Raw genomic sequence first — 17,289 nt, forward strand, 5'->3', positions numbered from 1 at the left:
TAAGTATTCAGTTATTATTATCCCTGTTTTACAAATGAGAAAACTGAGGCTCAGAGGCATTAATTAAGTCATTTGCCCTTGCTCATCAGGACAGTAAGATGTAGAAAAGGTTTCTTGTCCACCCAAATATTCCTAATTTCAAGTCCAGTGAATAGTCTCAATAACCCTTATTCCTCTCATTTTACAGAGGAAGAAACTGAGTCTTAGAAAGATTAAGTAAATTAAGACAGTGTGGTACTAAGAATAAAATGCTGTACTTGGAGATTGGAAGCTTTGGTTCAAATCCAGCATCTGGTTTTCTGACATTTACTAATTATAGGATTGTAGACACTTAAAATTTCTGATCCTCAGTATTCCTCATCTGTAAAGTAGAGTTAATCACTGTAGTAGCTAGCTACATTACAGGTTGGTTTGAGAGTTTAAAAATGATGCAGTGGAATCTGTGATTTATCAGTTCTGCCAGAGTGGGGAACTCTCTCCAAAACAAAGCCATGTCCGACCACAAATCACAGTTCATATGAGGAGCAACCCAATGGAAGATAAGCTTTTTGGAAGTGGGGACTATTTTGGGTTTTATCTTAGTATTTCAAGCACAGTTAGTGCCTAGCTCCTAACAAATGCTTAATAAATTCTTCTTGAATTAATGAGCTCACCAGCTCCAGGGGAAGCTCATTCCACTTTTGGACAGACTCAAGAAGGCTATCAGTCAGCCTAAATCTGCTTTTCTTATCTAATAGTTCAGTTTTAGGGAGTTGCTTGAGGCACATATTTGCCCAGGGCCACAGAGCTGACAAGTCCAAGAATTAGAATTTAAATCTAAGTCATTCTAACTATAAGCCTCTAATCAGTATTACTGTTATTAACACTACTATTATTGGAGCAGAAAGAAATACTGTAATCTTTACCATTTTCCTGTATTGAGACAAATATTTTAATACAAGCAAATCCCTATAAGCAAGGAATGTACCTAGCAAAGAAACATCTGTTAAATTAGTTAATCTTTTGAAACTGTTAAACTTCCCCTCTATTGACTCTGTACTACTCTGCTATTTAATCCTATCTAAACTAGACTCTCCAAGTTTTCTCACCAGGTTCTCTTAGTTTTACATAATAAATTCCTTAAGATTTCCTTGTGCTAACAAAGACCCTAATTCCCAACCAAGCTGATGCTTTTGTCTTAGGCTGAGGTACTATAAATTTTTAGCCTTAATTTAAGAATTTAAGGTTAATCTATAATTTTAACTCCTCCAGGCATGTGCAGAAACACTTTATGTCATACATTATGTCATACATAGAAGCCACTCTAGCTCCTCCTGGTACTGATCTAAGACCTCCCTAACTCCTCCCTGAACAGGAGGTGGGCTGGGCTCCCTATAAAGGTTCTGCCTACTTTCTCCTCCATGCTGAATCTATGTAATCCCAGCCTAGGTACCTTTCCCTCTCCTTTTTTCCCTTTCTAATTTGTCTTTGATGTTCTCACCAGCCCAGCTTGCAGTTGTTTCTTCTTTGCTTAGACTTACCATCTTCTTAAAAATTCACTTTCTTTACCTGCTAAATAATTCTGTGAAGTAACCTGAGAACTTTTTGCAGTAATCTGTGAATTCTTACAGTAACTTGTGAATTAAAATTTATGCCTTTTCTTTTAACCCTCTGCATCAGAGAGTTTTGTTATTTTACCACTTAATAGAATCCTGGTTATCTCTAGGATATCCCCATTCCCAGCCTACCTCTGGATCCAGCTACATTATTATTACTAGTACATGGCCATACACACACACACACACATACACACACACACACACACACACACACACACACACACACACACACACACACACACACATATATATATATATATATATATATATATATATATGTATTTAGTTCAATATTTAGCACAGAGTAGATGCTTAATAAAGGATTGTTCTCTTCCCTGGTTCTGACTTTAATTTCAATATTTTCCCCAAACCCCACATGTCTTTGATAAGACAAGTAGAGATAAAGATAAAAATATAGCTATGGGATAGGTAATTTACTAATTCAGTGGAGTTCATCATTCAACAAAATTTTATTTCTTTAAGCCAGGCACTATATAAAGTCACACAAAATACAAATAGGAAACAATTTCTACCCAATCTATCCAGATTGCTAATTTATCTTCTCTGAACTGTTAATTTGGATTGGAAAGAGAACTACACCAAAAAAAAGTGGGTTGAGATGGTAGAGAAAGGGAAGGACTACTGGATGAATAAAGGGAGGGGCTTCCCAGTTTTGCCTCAGGCAGTATCAAAGGATTGGGCTTAGTCCATTACTCTACATAGATGTGTTGATAGTGTCTCTCTAGGGTTTAAAAAAAACCCAAGAACTATCATGGCATGTGTGCCAGTTTTCCTTTTCTGCATGCCTGCCAATTTTTCCTTACTCCATGCCAGCCAAATGTATCTTCCTATTCCTTCATTTCTCTTGTCCTTGGAGTGGGGATGATTAGGGAAATACTGGATTCGCTGCTGGGCTGGGGGATCTTTCATGGAGGGGGGATATGTTTTGAGCTCCTTGCTGAGATAAACACTAAGAACTCTTGATTGTTCCCCAGTGATTTGAAAATTTCAGTCTGACAAATTACAGATCTAATCTCAATCTCTAATCACCTCTGCTATATATACATAAATGTATGCACCTGATGCAAACAAATATGAGTGAGCCAGAGGAGGGAAACAAAATCTAGTAAAAAAAAAAATGGTAATTTGGAGTCAGAGGACCTGGTTTTAATCTTGACTTTATCTTCTACTAGAGAGGTTGCTACTAACCTCTTCTGGTCTCAGTTTCCTCATCTGTATAATAAAAGAGATTGGTCTAGAATGGTCTCAGAAATACACTCCAGCTCTGATTCTATGGATCATAGTCTCCCCCAGCCAGAGGAGGGAGGACCAGTCCCAAGAAAAAAGTAAACAATCTGGAAGCCATCACCCAGGGAGTCTGGTCTATTTAAGACAGCCTAGATGAATAACTCTGTCCAAGAAAACCCAAATGTCAAAACTAGCAACCCTTCCTCCCCCAGCCACAGGACTGGTTACATTCGTTCTACCCCCAAATTGTTTCCATACTTTTTCTAGGAATATGTCAACCAGTGGAAGGAACCTCTTCATTGTTTCAGTTAAAGGAACATCTATTAAACGCCTATTCTGTGTCAGTGAACAGCCGGTGTGGTTTAATAAACAAGGAGCCTGTTGATGTGATGATAAGTGCAGCTCCTGACACATGTTGGCTGTGAGGGATCCAGAAGCAAGTGAAGTAACCTTTTATAACTCTATTCAGCTTTCTAAGACTATGAATTGTAGAGAAGGAGGTGACCTACATTATTAAGAGAGAATTGCCTCATGGGGGAATTCCCTATACCAAAGAAATCACAGGTCTATCCCCCACCTCTACATTCAATTCATTTTAAAACGCCTTTATTAAGTGCCTGCTCTGGGCCAGTTGTGCCAAGCAAAACTCGGGAACTAGCATAATAGAAGTTGATTGACGTTTGGGGCTAGACTTCAACGGGGAGCAGGATACCCAGGCTGGAGAGTGAGGGCACCAGGAGCCCTAGCATTGGTATTTTTTTTTTAGGTTTTTGTAAGGCAAATGGGGTTAAGTGGCTTGCTCAAGACCACACAGCTAGGTAATTATTAAGTGTCTGAGGTCAGATTTGAACTCAGGTACCCCTGATTCCAGGGCCGGTGCGCTATCCACTGCGCCACCTAGCCGCCCCGGCACTGGTATTTCTTAGTGTTTTTGTTTGGTAAACTTAAGAAAAACAAGCATCCCTCCTACATCTATACCTACACCCATACCCACCCTCCCCCCCCCACACAAACACACACACACACACGCCCTCTCACACGAGCAGATGTGTATGTGTTGGGGGTCTGGGGTTGGCGGTGTGTGTGCAAATGAGACTCTGGTCCCAGTTGGAGTGCTGGGAGGCTTCCAGTTTCCTGAACTGATAACAGCAAACACGTGCCTAAGAGTGGGTGCCCTGGGGCAGGAAATTGTAAGTCCCCCCAAGGCCCCTCTCCTTCTCAAAGGATGGACTCGAAGGGCCTGCCATTCAGGCCCCGAGAGAACAACCTGGAATGCCCGAAAAAGGCGGGTCGCCCCGCGGGGGGGACCTCTTCCTCCCTGCTGCTGACCCGCCGCAATAGCCAAGGGACTTGGGTCTTCGCAGCCAGCAGCGGACTCTGAACCGGAGCCGCGGCCGGGGCCAGGCCAGAAGATGCATTTCCTGCCCAGCCCCGGGCGGCAGCCTGGCACCCCCCCTCAGGTCACAGGGCAAACTATTGCGGTCCCCTCCCGGTCCATCCATCCGTCCCCTCTCCATCAGCGAAGAGAAAAGAGAGGAGCCCCGAGCTCCGGCCACTCCGGACTGGCCGGGAAGCCGACCTCTCCCTTCCCCCGGGAGTTCCAAGCGCTTACTTTGCAGGCAGCGGGCTGCGGCCAGGCAGAGAGCGATGAGTCCCAGGGTGATGCCTCGGTTCCTGCTCCTCCAGTTGGGCAGCGGCCTCATGGGCAGCCTCCGGTCTGCGAGGCTTCTGCATTTAATGGGTGGGAGGCATGGCAGGCGCCGGAGCTGCGGCGCTGCGGGCTGGCCTCCCTCACGACCAACTCCTCCTTATTCTCCGTCCCCTCCTCCTCTGCCTTTCCCCAGTCCTCTCCTTCGACACACACTCACACACACCCCTCCTTATCTCGCTCCACCACCGCCTCCTCTTCCTCTGCAGCCTGTGTCCGATCCAAAAGAGCCGGCTGCTCTCAGGTGAAACCAGTTCTGGAGTCGAAGAGAGAAGGAAGAGAACAAGGAGAGAATTGGAGAAAAGGGGAGAATAGGAGAGAGATGTGAGGTGGCACGGGCACAAGCGAATCAGAAGGGAGGCACACACACTCACCGTTTCCTTTTTCTGTTCACACCCAGTATGCTACTATTGATTCAAGATTTCACCGGATGGTAGGGTGCTGGTAAAGTCTACTACCCCAAAGCTCTTTCTTCTAAGGCAGCCAAAACATAACTGTCTAATGGCCCCTGAAGACCAGGGAAATGCATTTAGGAGGGAGAGAGAGAGAGAGAATCAGGCAGCTCCCCTAAACGACTTCTCTTTTTCTCAGCACTTAGGATCCACTAAAGAATAAGGAAAATGCCCTGGCTGTTGGAATGAACTGAACTGAAACAGCAGAAAGAGCAGAGGTATTTTCTCTGCTGAGGCCATCCTTACCATATGGCTGCAGCTTTCACTATAGTAGACAGAACACCTCACTGAGAGAATCCCAACTCTGCAAACTAGTTGGGAGATAGAAAGATATCTTCTCATTTATCTTCTTGCTCTTTATAATTTCACAACATTCATTTTTCAGTTACATAAAACAAGTCACATCCTTCTTTCAAGTGACAGTTTGTAGTACTGGATTTGAAGAAAGGATCTGCATTCTAATCCTGACTCTGCCACTTAATGTCTGTCTATGAGATTATAAAGCAATCATTCCACATCTCTGTTCTTCCATATTCTCATCTGTAAAATGAGAGGGTTCTTTAATCTCCAAGGGTTTTTATTTTTATTTGAATGAAACAGTCATCTTTCTCTTTTCTAAGAAAACATCTCCCAGTTCTTTAAGAGAATTTTTTTAATGCAGCTCTGTTATTTCCAATATTCTGGATCCAAAGCTTCTAATAATGCAGACTGAGATTGATTTAGCTTTCTTGGCCACTATATTACATTATTGATCCATATTGAGTTTTCAGTTTGACAAAATCCCCAGCCTGTTTTCATCTCAATTGCTGTCCAATGATGTCTCCCCTGGTCCTAGACTGGTGCAGTCAATTTTTCAACATAAATATAGGATTTTGCATTTGTCCCTATTGAATTTCATTTTCTTTCCTTCAACCCATAAGTCCAGCCTGTTGGGATCTATCTGTTCCTTACTGTATTATCCACAACCTTAACCATGCTTTCTTACTGAAGTCAATCTGATAAATATGCCATCAGCTCCTCTTCTTCCAAAATGGAAAGTGTCTAACTCTTGTAGGGTTGGAAGTATCCAATGAGATGATAAGGAATAAATAAAAGGGATAGGACTAGACCTGTGAATTTATTGATGTAGGAAATTCCTATAGGAGGAAATTTCCTCTATCAGTGTAGGTCACCCCCATTTTCTACAACTCATAGTCTTAGGGATTTGTGTAGTGTACTAAGAGGTTCAGTAACTTGATAAAAGTCACATTGCAATTCTGGGCTAGAGGCAATGAAACAATGATAATATAAGGCACTACTATGAGTAATTTTTTTGCAGAGACTGTGGATTGCTTTGATCTCCTCATCTGTAAATTGTCTTTGCATATCCTTTGACCATTTGTCAATTGGGAATGGCATGTTTTTTTTAAAAATTTGACTCAGTTCTCTGTATATTTTAGAAATGAGTCCTTTGACAGAAATACTAGTTGTGAAAATTGTTTCTCAATTTACTACATTTCTTCTGTGAAAAAAACTTTTTAATTTAATGTAATCAAAATTGTCTAGTTTGTTTTTAGTGATGATTTCCATCTCTTCCTTGGTCATAAACTGCTTCCCTTTCCTTAGATCTGACAGGTAAACTATTCCTTGATCTTCTAGTTTGGTTATAATATTGTTTTTTTATGGCTAAATCCTGTATCCATTTTGATTTTATCTTGGTATAGGGTGTGAGGTGTTGGTCTAATTCAAGTTTCTGCCATGCTAACTTCCAATTTTCCCAACAGTTTTTATCAAAGAGAGAGTTTTCATTCCAATAGCTTGACTCTTTGGGTTTATCAAACAGCAAATTACTATAATCATTTCCTGCTATTGCACCTAGTCTATTCCACTGATCCACCACTCTATTTCTTAGCCAATACCAGACAGTTTTGATGACTGTGTATGTCTTCTTTTCCAGACATGGAAAAGATTAGGATTGACCTCTTCCTCATCACATTAAAGACAAACCTTATATTTCTTCCTTCCAGAATTTCTTTAGATCTTTTTGTTCTTCAGCCTGCATTTTTTTAAAAGAAAAATTTTATTTATTTTGAATTTTACAGTTTTGGATTTGAGGAAAGGATCTGCATTCTAATCCTGATTCTGCCACTTAATGTCTATGTGATCATAGAGCAATCATTCCACATCTCTATTCTTCCATATCTTCCAGAAATGACAAGAAGGAATAATTCATTGATTGATTGATTCATTCACACAATAATTTATTAAGCACCTTCTGTTGCTAGGCACTGTATTAGGCACAAGAGATTCAAAGACAAAACTGAAACTGAGTCCCTACCCTATATAAGCTTAAATTCTATTTGAATGCTGAGGAGTAGCAACATGCAGGATCAGAATAACTGTTGTGCAAGGGCTAGAAGCAGAAGAGTGCATTGATCTAACACAGAGGTATATATACCTGGATTTCAGCAAGACATTTGACATATTATCCTTGCAAAAAGACAGAAAGATGTGGGTAGTGATGATATTTTATAGTCAGTTGAATTTAATAATAGATAAACAAGGAAGTAGTCATTAATGAGTCTCCTTAAAGGAAAATCTCTAAACAAGTGTCCTGGGGATGATGAAGGCCTAAAAAATGATGGTAGCCCCCAATGATGTGAATGATCAGAAAAAGATGTACTTGGGATATTGTGGTAAGAATTACAGATAATAATCATTGCATAGTTTGCATCCTGTCATAGAGTTCAGGAAATGTGAAAAGAATGAGAGGATGGTTTACATCATAATGTTGAAACTTTGGAAAATTTATGGAAAAATTTGGGCAAAAATCACTCAATAATGAGAAGACATGGAGGTATGATCTACACTAGTAAAGTAATATCCCACTAATTCAATTATAGATTCATTTGAATATCTAATGTCAAACCTAAATGAAAAAATTATAGACTTCATCTCTATTCCTTTTCCTTCACCAAGAGACTAGGCTAGAAAAAGGTTTTTTTTGTCATTTTTTCCTTCACTCATTCTTCTTTGACCTGTTTTGGGTCTAAAAAAATCAATTGCTGTAAGTACAGAGTAAGTGAAATATGAAATGCAAGGAAGTCAATCCAACCTTAGGCTGCAATGAAAGGCCAGGGGTCTGTCTAGTACTAAGGAAATGATAGTTTTGCTAAGTTGATCCTCATGGTATTGGAATACTGATGTTATTATTATCTCCCTTTTACAGATGAAGAATCTAAGGGCAGACAGAAGTTAAAAGACTTAGCCAGTGTCACACAGCTAAGCAAGCATCAGAGGAGGAATTTGGACACGAGCCTTCCTGATTCCAGTCCCGGTGTTGTATCCACCCAGATTAACTAGCTATCTCTGAGGAGATGAGAAAAAAGTAATTGCTTGGGCTCCTTCTCCTTGATCTCTCTCTCTCTCTCTCTCTCTCTCTCTCTCTCTCTCTCTCTCTCTCAGTTTGAAGGCAGTCCTCTTGGTGTTGTTTTCATGTTTCCTTACTCTTGGACCTGTGTTCTCTATTCTGGTCAGCCAGGAGCTTCTGGTGGACCTTGAAGATACTCCATAAGGAGCAGAGGCAGTTATGCTCAGTAGCAACAGAGTTCTAGACTTAGAATCAGGAAGAACTGAGTTCAAATCCAACCTCAGACACTTATTAGCCCTGTGATCCTAGGCAAGTCACTTAACTTTTGTATGTCTCAGTTTTTTCATCTATAAAATGAAGATAATAATAGCACTTACTTCTCAGGTTGTTAAGAGGATTAAATGAAATGATTGTAAAGTATTTTACAAATCTTTAAAACCATAGAAACGCTACATATTGTTGTGGTTGTTGAACACTTTCCCCTTCATCTTTATGTTCAAGCTGAGGTATATATATATATATATATATATATATACATATATATATATATATATAGTCAATCCCTTTGGATTCTAGCAGTATAGAAAGCATAGAATTCCCTTTTTCTTCTTCTAGGTTACTTTCTCAAACATATGGCAAGGGTAGACTGTACCATTTTTTTAAAATCAATGCTCATGAACCTATCCTTCCATTGAGTCAGAATGTTTTTCTGGCATTGGAAAGTGAACAGTAACAGGTTTATGTGTGCTCAGTTGATCTTTAATCAACTTCCAGTTTGGCTGAAAGGAATTGGTTTCATCAAGGTCCAGCCATACTCTCTTCTTTCTATAAAAATGACTCTGAAGACAAATCTCTTTGAAGTCTGAGTGTACTCATGGCTATGCTTGTAGTGTGGAAAAGGAAAGGAGAAAGACCTGAATGTCACATTTTAGGAACAACAATGAGATGTTAGAGAGTTCACAAATGATAATAAATAGGATAGAAAAAAGATCAGAGAACAGACCATGCTAGGATATGGCTCAATCTTTACACTAGGATCTTTTAGCCTAGAGAAGACAAAGGTTTTGGAAGAGAGATGATGATGGAAATTCATTTTGACACAGCAAGCATTTATTAAGGGCTCCCAGCCAGGATCTTAGAATGCAAAGTCAAAAATAAAAGCATTCCTGATCTAAAGGAACTTCTAATTTATTGGGAAATGAAATAAGATAAATAAAACTTGGATACACACACAAATATGGAAATGAAGGAGAGATAGAATAAGATGGTTTAAGAAAATAAGAGGAAAAAAATCTCACAGTAGTGAGACAAAGACCATGGTTATGGAATGTATTATACTTTTTTGGGCTTAATTGTTGCTTGGTTGACCTTGCCTAAATATTTTCTTTGTTAAAAGGAGGGGTTCAGTTTTTTCCTTGGGACTGACAAGAAATGATTTTGGTTTAAAAACAAAATGTTACAATGAAATTTGAAAAATAAAAGGAAATCAAGCCAGTCCTCCCAAACAATTTAGGAGACAGAAATCACTACCAGCTCTTGATAATATTCTTAATAGCATCAGTAGCAGCAACAGCAGGAATAAGAATTCACATTTTTACAACTTAGAAAGGTTTATAAAGTGCCTTCCATTCATTATCTCATTTGGAAAAATGTGAGGAAGGGGATACCTGAGCTGAAAGTCTGATAACATCAGCCAATTCTCAGGAAGTCTAAATGATTTGACCTAGAAAGGTCACATGGGCCTAAGCAACAGGGGCAAGAGTAGAATACAAGTCTGCTAGTTTCATAATCAATATTCATGTAATGCACCAAACCTAAGTATGCACAAGTAGCTTAGTGTTGTGGAATCAGTCCACAATCAATAAAATGAGGAGGTTGGACCAAAAGGACTCTTAGGACCCTTCCAAGATCTAGAATCCTATGTATGAGACAGCTCACACTTAAAAGTTACCAAAAACAAAAACAACTTCCTTTTAAGTAGTGTAACCCAAAAAAGAAAAGTTTTTTTTTTGGCTAGGCAGTGAGATTAAGTGACTTGTCCAAGGTCACACAGCTAGGTAATTATTAAGTGTCTGAGGTCAAATTTGAACTCAGGTCCTCCTGACTCCAGGGCCAGTGTTCTATCCACTGCAGCACCTAGCTGCCCCTAAGAAAAGCTAATCTTAAGAAGGCAATGGAATCCTCTTCATCAATAGAATTTTTCAAGTAAAACTTCATTGTCAATTATTAGGAATATTGTAGAACATTTATTCTTTTTTTGTGTAAAATTTTATTTATTTTTGAATTTTACAAGAACATTTATTCTTAATCTTTTTTTTTTTTGGTCTCCTGTATGCCTTGGACCATGTCTGGTGGTGAAGCCTATGGACCCCTTTTCAGAATAACATTTTTAAATGAATAAAATACATAGGATTACATAGGAAATAAATTGTATTGAAATATCATATGTGTGTATATTATACACACACATATGCATTATCTAAAAGTTCACAGCAACTTCTACACCACTGGTGGACTTTTCCTTCCTACAACGCGCCCCCCATCTCCACTCTTATCCACTCTCATCTCCACTCATCATGCAGATATCAGTACCTTCTAACTCTCCATTTCCTCAAAACAAAAAACCTGATTTCTTCAAAAAATCAGAGAAAGCTACTTATTAGTCCATCTTTATTTTGAGCCAATACTTCCTCAGGGAGGTCACCAACTGTAATGGGCAGGATCTATAGACTTCCCATCTATAGACCTCTGAGATTCCTAAGATTCTGTGGGGATCCCCAGGGCAACTCCATGCCCTCTCATTTTCTTCCTTTCTTTTTACTATTAGGGGATACCCTGTTTTCTTAGCTAAGGCCCAGTAAGCAAGTTGTAGATAATAGCAATCCTTTATGCTCATCCTCTGGATGTATTCAACTAGTAAAATCTCAGAATTGTTTCACACCAGCCCCAGGTGGTCCTTGAACTCAGACAAGCACCTGCAGGACCATGTTCCAGACATGAAGTTGTTCTATGAATCAGAATTGTTTCACTGTTATTATTACCTCTCGTTGTCAGACTACTGCTCACTGTGTAGCTATTGTTTTATAGAGATATAGAGAGATCTGGCCTCACTAAAGTGGGTTCCCTTCAAGGGAATAAAGAAAGCTTTTTTTTTTTTTTTGGTGAGGGGTTAAGTTACAGGGTTAAGTGACTTAACTCACACAGCTGGTAAGAGTCAAGCATTTGAGGTCAGGTCCTCATGCTCTATCTCCTCTGCCACCTAACTGCCCTGTAAAAACTTTTTGCTTTTAACCACTGTTAGCTCTTTGCTTTTGTTTTATTTTATTTCTTAGTGTTAACTGTGATTGTGATAATCTGTGTGAGTCTTTGGTATTTTTAGAATTAACAATGGTTGCATAATTTCTGTGACTTTCAGTCATATACTTTTAGATTTGATAATTCTGTGATTTATTTTTTGTGGCTGTGATGGGAGCAGAGGGGAGAGGACTGTAGAAGAATGAAGAGGAATGTGTCATGATTTACTGGATGATCTTATTAGGCCCTTCCCCATCGGTGACCTCCCTGGGAAAGTTTTGGCTGAAAACAAAGATGAATGACTAACCCGTAGCTTTCTCTGATTCTTTGCAGAAGTCAGGGTTTGGTTTTGTGGAAATGGAAAGAGGACTAGAGGGTACCTGCACCTGAATGAGAGTGGAGGTTGGGGGGCAATAGGAAGGAGAAGGTCACCACTGTGTAGAAGTTGCTGCACTGAAAAGAGGGAGGGCACCTGGGAACATCCAAGCCTGTTTCATAACTTGATGACTTTGCTAGACCGAGCCTGGGATTCAGAAGAGCATTTTAGGGATTCAGAGCAGGGAGAGATCACTTTGGCTTAGGATCATCAGGGAAGGCTTCATGCAGGGGATAGGAGCTTGATTGTATCAACTGTACTTTGTGATCTTCATGGTGCTCTGGTGGGGGGAGGGTGGCAGAGAGGGAGTGGGAAAGTACAGACACTCCTTGTCTCTACACCATTGTTTAGCTCATGTGCTTAAGGATTTTTGACCCTTGGTCAAATCCTGTCTCAATCAACATGAGCTAGGCAGCCAAGTGATCTGGTGGAAAGATAACTAGATTTGTAGTAAGGGTACTTGGGATCCACCATCTTGAGTCAGATCTTGGTTCTGCAAAATATAATGATAATCACTGAAGATACAAATAGAAAAGTAAAGCAGTTCCTTTTCTCAGAGTTCACATTCTCATGAAGGAGACAGAACCCATGAAAGGTTTCAAGTGCTAGTCTTATGGAAAGTCCCTTGGTCCTTAGTGTGAAGTGCCAAAACAGATGTTAAAATGTATTTAATTTCATTATTTAATGTCACTATTTCCAGAATTGTTGAGTTCAGGGTCCTGGGTTGTTCCCATCAAGATCTGAGGGGAGCTAGTGGTTAAGATGGTCCTGATGTTTTATTAGCCTGGTACATGTTGTCTTCTGTCTCCCCTTCAGGTTCTTGATGCATCAGTTAGTCTAACTTGCCTGCCTAATGAGTTTCAGTTGACTGGCAGTTGATGTGGATGATTGGTGCCTTCTCCACAGGTTGATTTCTCAGATGATGGCCATGAGGGCAAGAATTAGGACTGGTGATCTGGGGAGGTGTTGACATTTGAAGTGCTTTTATACCCACTGGGGACAGTTGATGAGCAGACATTGTTGATGATGATGAGTCAAGTGAGCTCCCTCTCTACAATGACTTCTCAATGATATCTGTAAGAACTGGATTAGAAGCAGGTCTGGTGCTCCGAAGGACCCTGCTATTCCCAAACCTCTTGGGTACAAGATTCTGGGGTGTTTCTATTGTGATCTGTGGGGAGATGGTGGTCAAGATCAAATAGTGGTAAGTTGACCCATGGCATATGCTGCCTCCTGCTACTTAGGGTTCCTTCATACTTTGCCAGGCTAGCCCTCTTACCCTGTGTGTGGTTGGCAATTAGATGAACTCTGAAATTTTCTGCCTCTAAACTGGTGATCTTTATCCTGTGGAAAGAACACTTGTTTCTCTCCAGCTGTGCCCTGAGGTGCTTGATAATTCTTTCCATTTAAGAAACACCCTATTTTCTCCTAGCAGCAGTTAGGGTTTGGCATTTCCTCAGAGAATTAAAAGTCCTAGATCTATAGTTACCTGGAAAGATAAGTAGTACAGTGTATGAATAGTGTGACAAAAATGAGATCCTAAATGTTGAAAGATTGTTGGTCACATGGAGAAGAGTCAATGTGGTTCACTGGACAGATTATTATATTATTAACATTAATAACAATTATATAATAATATTACATAAAATATCAATTTATCAAACATTAATGTTTTATATATTGACAATATATAATAATAATAACATAGGCACTGTGCCAAGTACTTTATAATTATTATCTCATTTGATTCTCACAACAACTCCAGAAAGAAGGTATTATTAAAAAACCCCACTTTACAGAAGAGGAAATTAAAATAAAAAGAGATTAAATGACTTGCTTATGATATGGGGATATTATAACTTTGCTATGATATGAAGGATATACTAACCATAACTGGTGATTGATTTTAGAAAATATACACATGGCAGTAGTGGTGATGATGAAATTGAGCCAATAACAGCAGAAGAAACCCAACCTTTTTGTGCCAGTGGAAGTGTCAGCCTAGAATGATATAGCTAGTATGGGTCTGAGTGTATCATTTTCATCAAATCAGTCTTGATGTTTTTGAGTGTTCTGACCCAGATGAGCAAATGCAATGCTGTACCCTAAATCTCTGAAAGCTGTCCATTCTTTTTCTGTTCCACTGATGCCAACTGTGTATTGGCTTAGTTTCCCCTCCAAGTTAGCAATGAACTGTTCTTGTTCAGAAAGACACTCTAATTTCTTGACATTAATTCTTTTAGTAGTCATTTTGCTTTGGGGCCAACGATTTGGTTGAATATGAATATTTAGCTTGAAGAGGATGAGTCTTTGATCAGTCCAGCACTCTGTACCACACATTGTCTTTGTCACTCTCATATCCTGTCTGTATCTTCTTACAATCACATAGACTATTAGATGCCAGTGTTTTCCATGAGAGTACCTACATCCAGGAAGTTTTATTGTGTTTAGGTAAATAGAAGACAGTGTTTGTGATGAGGTCATGAGATATGTAAGTCTTCAGTAGTAGGTGAATATTGCTATTGCTGTTTCCAGCTCCATTCCTCCCAAGGACGTCCTGCCTTGTTTGGTAATCTGAGTCTACTCTAGCATTAAAGTCACCTAGAATTATAAACTTGTCCTCTTTTGGTATATTGATGATAAGGGTCTCCAGATCCTCATAAAATTTTTCTTTGACTTCATCAGGAATCATCATGGTGGGAGGCACTGATGATGGTGGCATGGCATTTTCCTGGAAGTGGCAATCTTATTGTCCTGAGACTGTCATCCACTCCTTTTAGTAGGCAATCTTGTAGACTAGATTAGTTTTGATTGCAAAACCGATCCTAGCTTTGCAGAGCTCCCCTTCACTGTGACCACTCCAGAAAAATTGTATATACAGCTCCAACTTCATTAAGCTGGTCTTCATTTGTCAGTCTTTTTTTATTTTAATTTATTTTTGCACATATAGGTCTTCCCCTCTACTCCCAACCCCCTTTTAAAAATCTTTTTGGGATTCATACCTAGTAGTGGTATTGCTGGGTCAAATGGCATGCATAGTTTTATAGCCCTTTGGGCACAGTTCCAAGTTGTTCTCCAAAATGGTTGGAACAATTCATAATTCCATCAACAATGTATTAGTGTATTTTTCCACATCTCCACCAGAATTTGGCACTTTCCTTTTCTGTCATATTAGCCAATCTAACATGTATGAAGTGGTTCCTTGGAGTTAATTTGCATTTCTCTAATCAACAATGTTATAGAACATCTCTTCATATGATTATTAACTTTGATGTCTTCCTCTTCATGTCCTTTGACCATTTATCAACTGGGAAATGGCTCTTATTTTTATAAATTTGATTCAATTTTCTATGTTTGAGAAATATTGTTGAGAAACTTGTTATAAAATTATCCCTCTTCCCCTCTTGTTTCTTTCTTTTTTCCTATTTTTGGTGGCATTGGTTTTATTTGTTCAAAATTTTAAATTTCATGTGTTCAAAATTATCCATTTAACTTCTTGTGATTCTTTGGTTTTTGTTTTATCATAAATTCTTCCCTTATCCATAGATATGACAGGAAATTGTTTTCATACTCCAAATTTATTTATGATATTTCCTTATATATGTAAATTTATACCCATTTGGTATAATTGGTAGATACTGTGAGATATTGGTTAAACCCTTTCCTTGGGGCTCTTATCACTCTCATACTTTCCAAAGACGTCTTCCCCATAACTCCATGCAAATGTGATTAATTAAGTTTACTTTTGTAATCTATTATAAATTTTGAGTGTTTTCCTCATATTCCTTGCTTTCTATTGATTCCTTGTATTACTTGTAGTGATTAGTCAAGTTCCCAAAGGTTTGACTAGCTGACTGTCCCATTCAGCATTAGGGCTTGGTTTCTTCTGTTATTAGTTCAATTCTCCTTTCCCATTTAGTGTATTCTCCCTAATATCAATCACCAGTTACAACTAATATCTCTTTCATATGATTGATTGACTTGTCACATAGATTAACTATGACAAAAAAGAGATTTACTGAGTACACATAGCAAGAATAGAAGTTTAAAACACATTCCCCTCCCCTCCCACAACAGTAGTATACTCTCCTTTCTCCTGCTTTAGTCATTTGGGAGAATGAGCTCAATCTTAAAACATTCATTTACTCTATTCACTTCTTTTTTTTTGAAAGATTTTATTTATTTTAAATTTTACAAATTTTCTCCTACTCTTGCTTTCCTCCCCTCACCCCCCACAGAAGGCAGTCTGTTAGTCTTTACATTGTTTCCATGGTATACATTGCTTGCTCATTCCATCAGTGCAATAATCAGCAGCAATTTTGGGGTAGCTACAATAGATACCATTGTACCAGAGTCCTTATCCAGAGAAAAAAGTGTGGAATTTGAACAAAGACCAAAGACTATTACCTTTAATTTAAAAAAACACCATTATCTTATTATGTAATTTGGCTATCTCATGCTTTATTTCTCTTCCTTAAAGATATGATTTCTCTTTCACTTCTCCTTTTGACATTTTATAGGATAAATTGTTCCCTTGCAGCAATAGGACACATCTGTGTGACCTTGGGCAAGTCACTTAACCTTGATTGTCTCACATCTAGGGCCACTTCTAGTGATCCTGATTCATATCTGACCACCAGATGGATCTGGAGAAAAAAGTGAGGCAGGGGCAGGTTATTTAGCACAATATCCCCTCACTAAAATTCAATTCAGGTACTTATCATGGCTTCAGCTTTCTGATGTCATGGTCTTCTTCAAAGGACAAACTGCATTAGGATATATATTGGAGTTGTTGGATTAGGTCCAGTGGGTCAACACCCAGAGCTAAGCCTTTATTTCATCATTTCATCTGCCCAACTCCGGAATAGATTACAGCTTCTAGATCTTGGGTGGCTTACCCTGACTTTTGGAAACTCACAATAACATAGCTATTTCCAATATTCCACCTAATGGCATGGAAGAATAGATACAATGGAGACTGAAAACTGCAGATCATGTGCTAAACAATAGAGTAGGGAAGGGATCATTTTATTCAGTGAGTGCCTTTGTGAATATTCAAAGGTTTTTTTTGTTGTTGTTTGTTTTTAACCAAGAAGTTTATAGACAGGGTCTAAACTTGCTTCTAGATCTGGGGAGTTGGTGAGGGGGCATTACATTAGTTTGAGTATGCTATATCTACTCAAAAGGACCACTCCTACCTTACATATTGGGGAGGCAAGGTAGAGCAGTGAATAGGATGCCAGACCTGAAGGCAGGAAGATCTG

The 17,289-nt window shown here is 39.0% G+C and overlaps 1 protein-coding gene across 1 annotated transcript in view; it reads right to left on the reverse strand.

The window, feature by feature from the left end:
- The window catches only part of VSTM5 (V-set and transmembrane domain containing 5), a 30,629-nt gene extending 26,008 nt beyond the window's left edge, over positions 1-4,621 (reverse strand). The window contains exon 1 of the mRNA XM_074187938.1: positions 4,459-4,621. Within this exon, the coding sequence (XP_074044039.1) occupies positions 4,459-4,549 (91 nt within the window). The 5' untranslated portion in view covers positions 4,550-4,621. The remainder of the gene's footprint in view (positions 1-4,458) is intronic.
- Positions 4,622-17,289: the final 12,668 nt, after the last annotated feature.

The sequence above is a fragment of the Macrotis lagotis genome, chromosome 1 (genome assembly GCF_037893015.1).
Source record: "Macrotis lagotis isolate mMagLag1 chromosome 1, bilby.v1.9.chrom.fasta, whole genome shotgun sequence".
NCBI classification, from domain to species: Eukaryota; Metazoa; Chordata; class Mammalia; order Peramelemorphia; family Peramelidae; genus Macrotis; species Macrotis lagotis.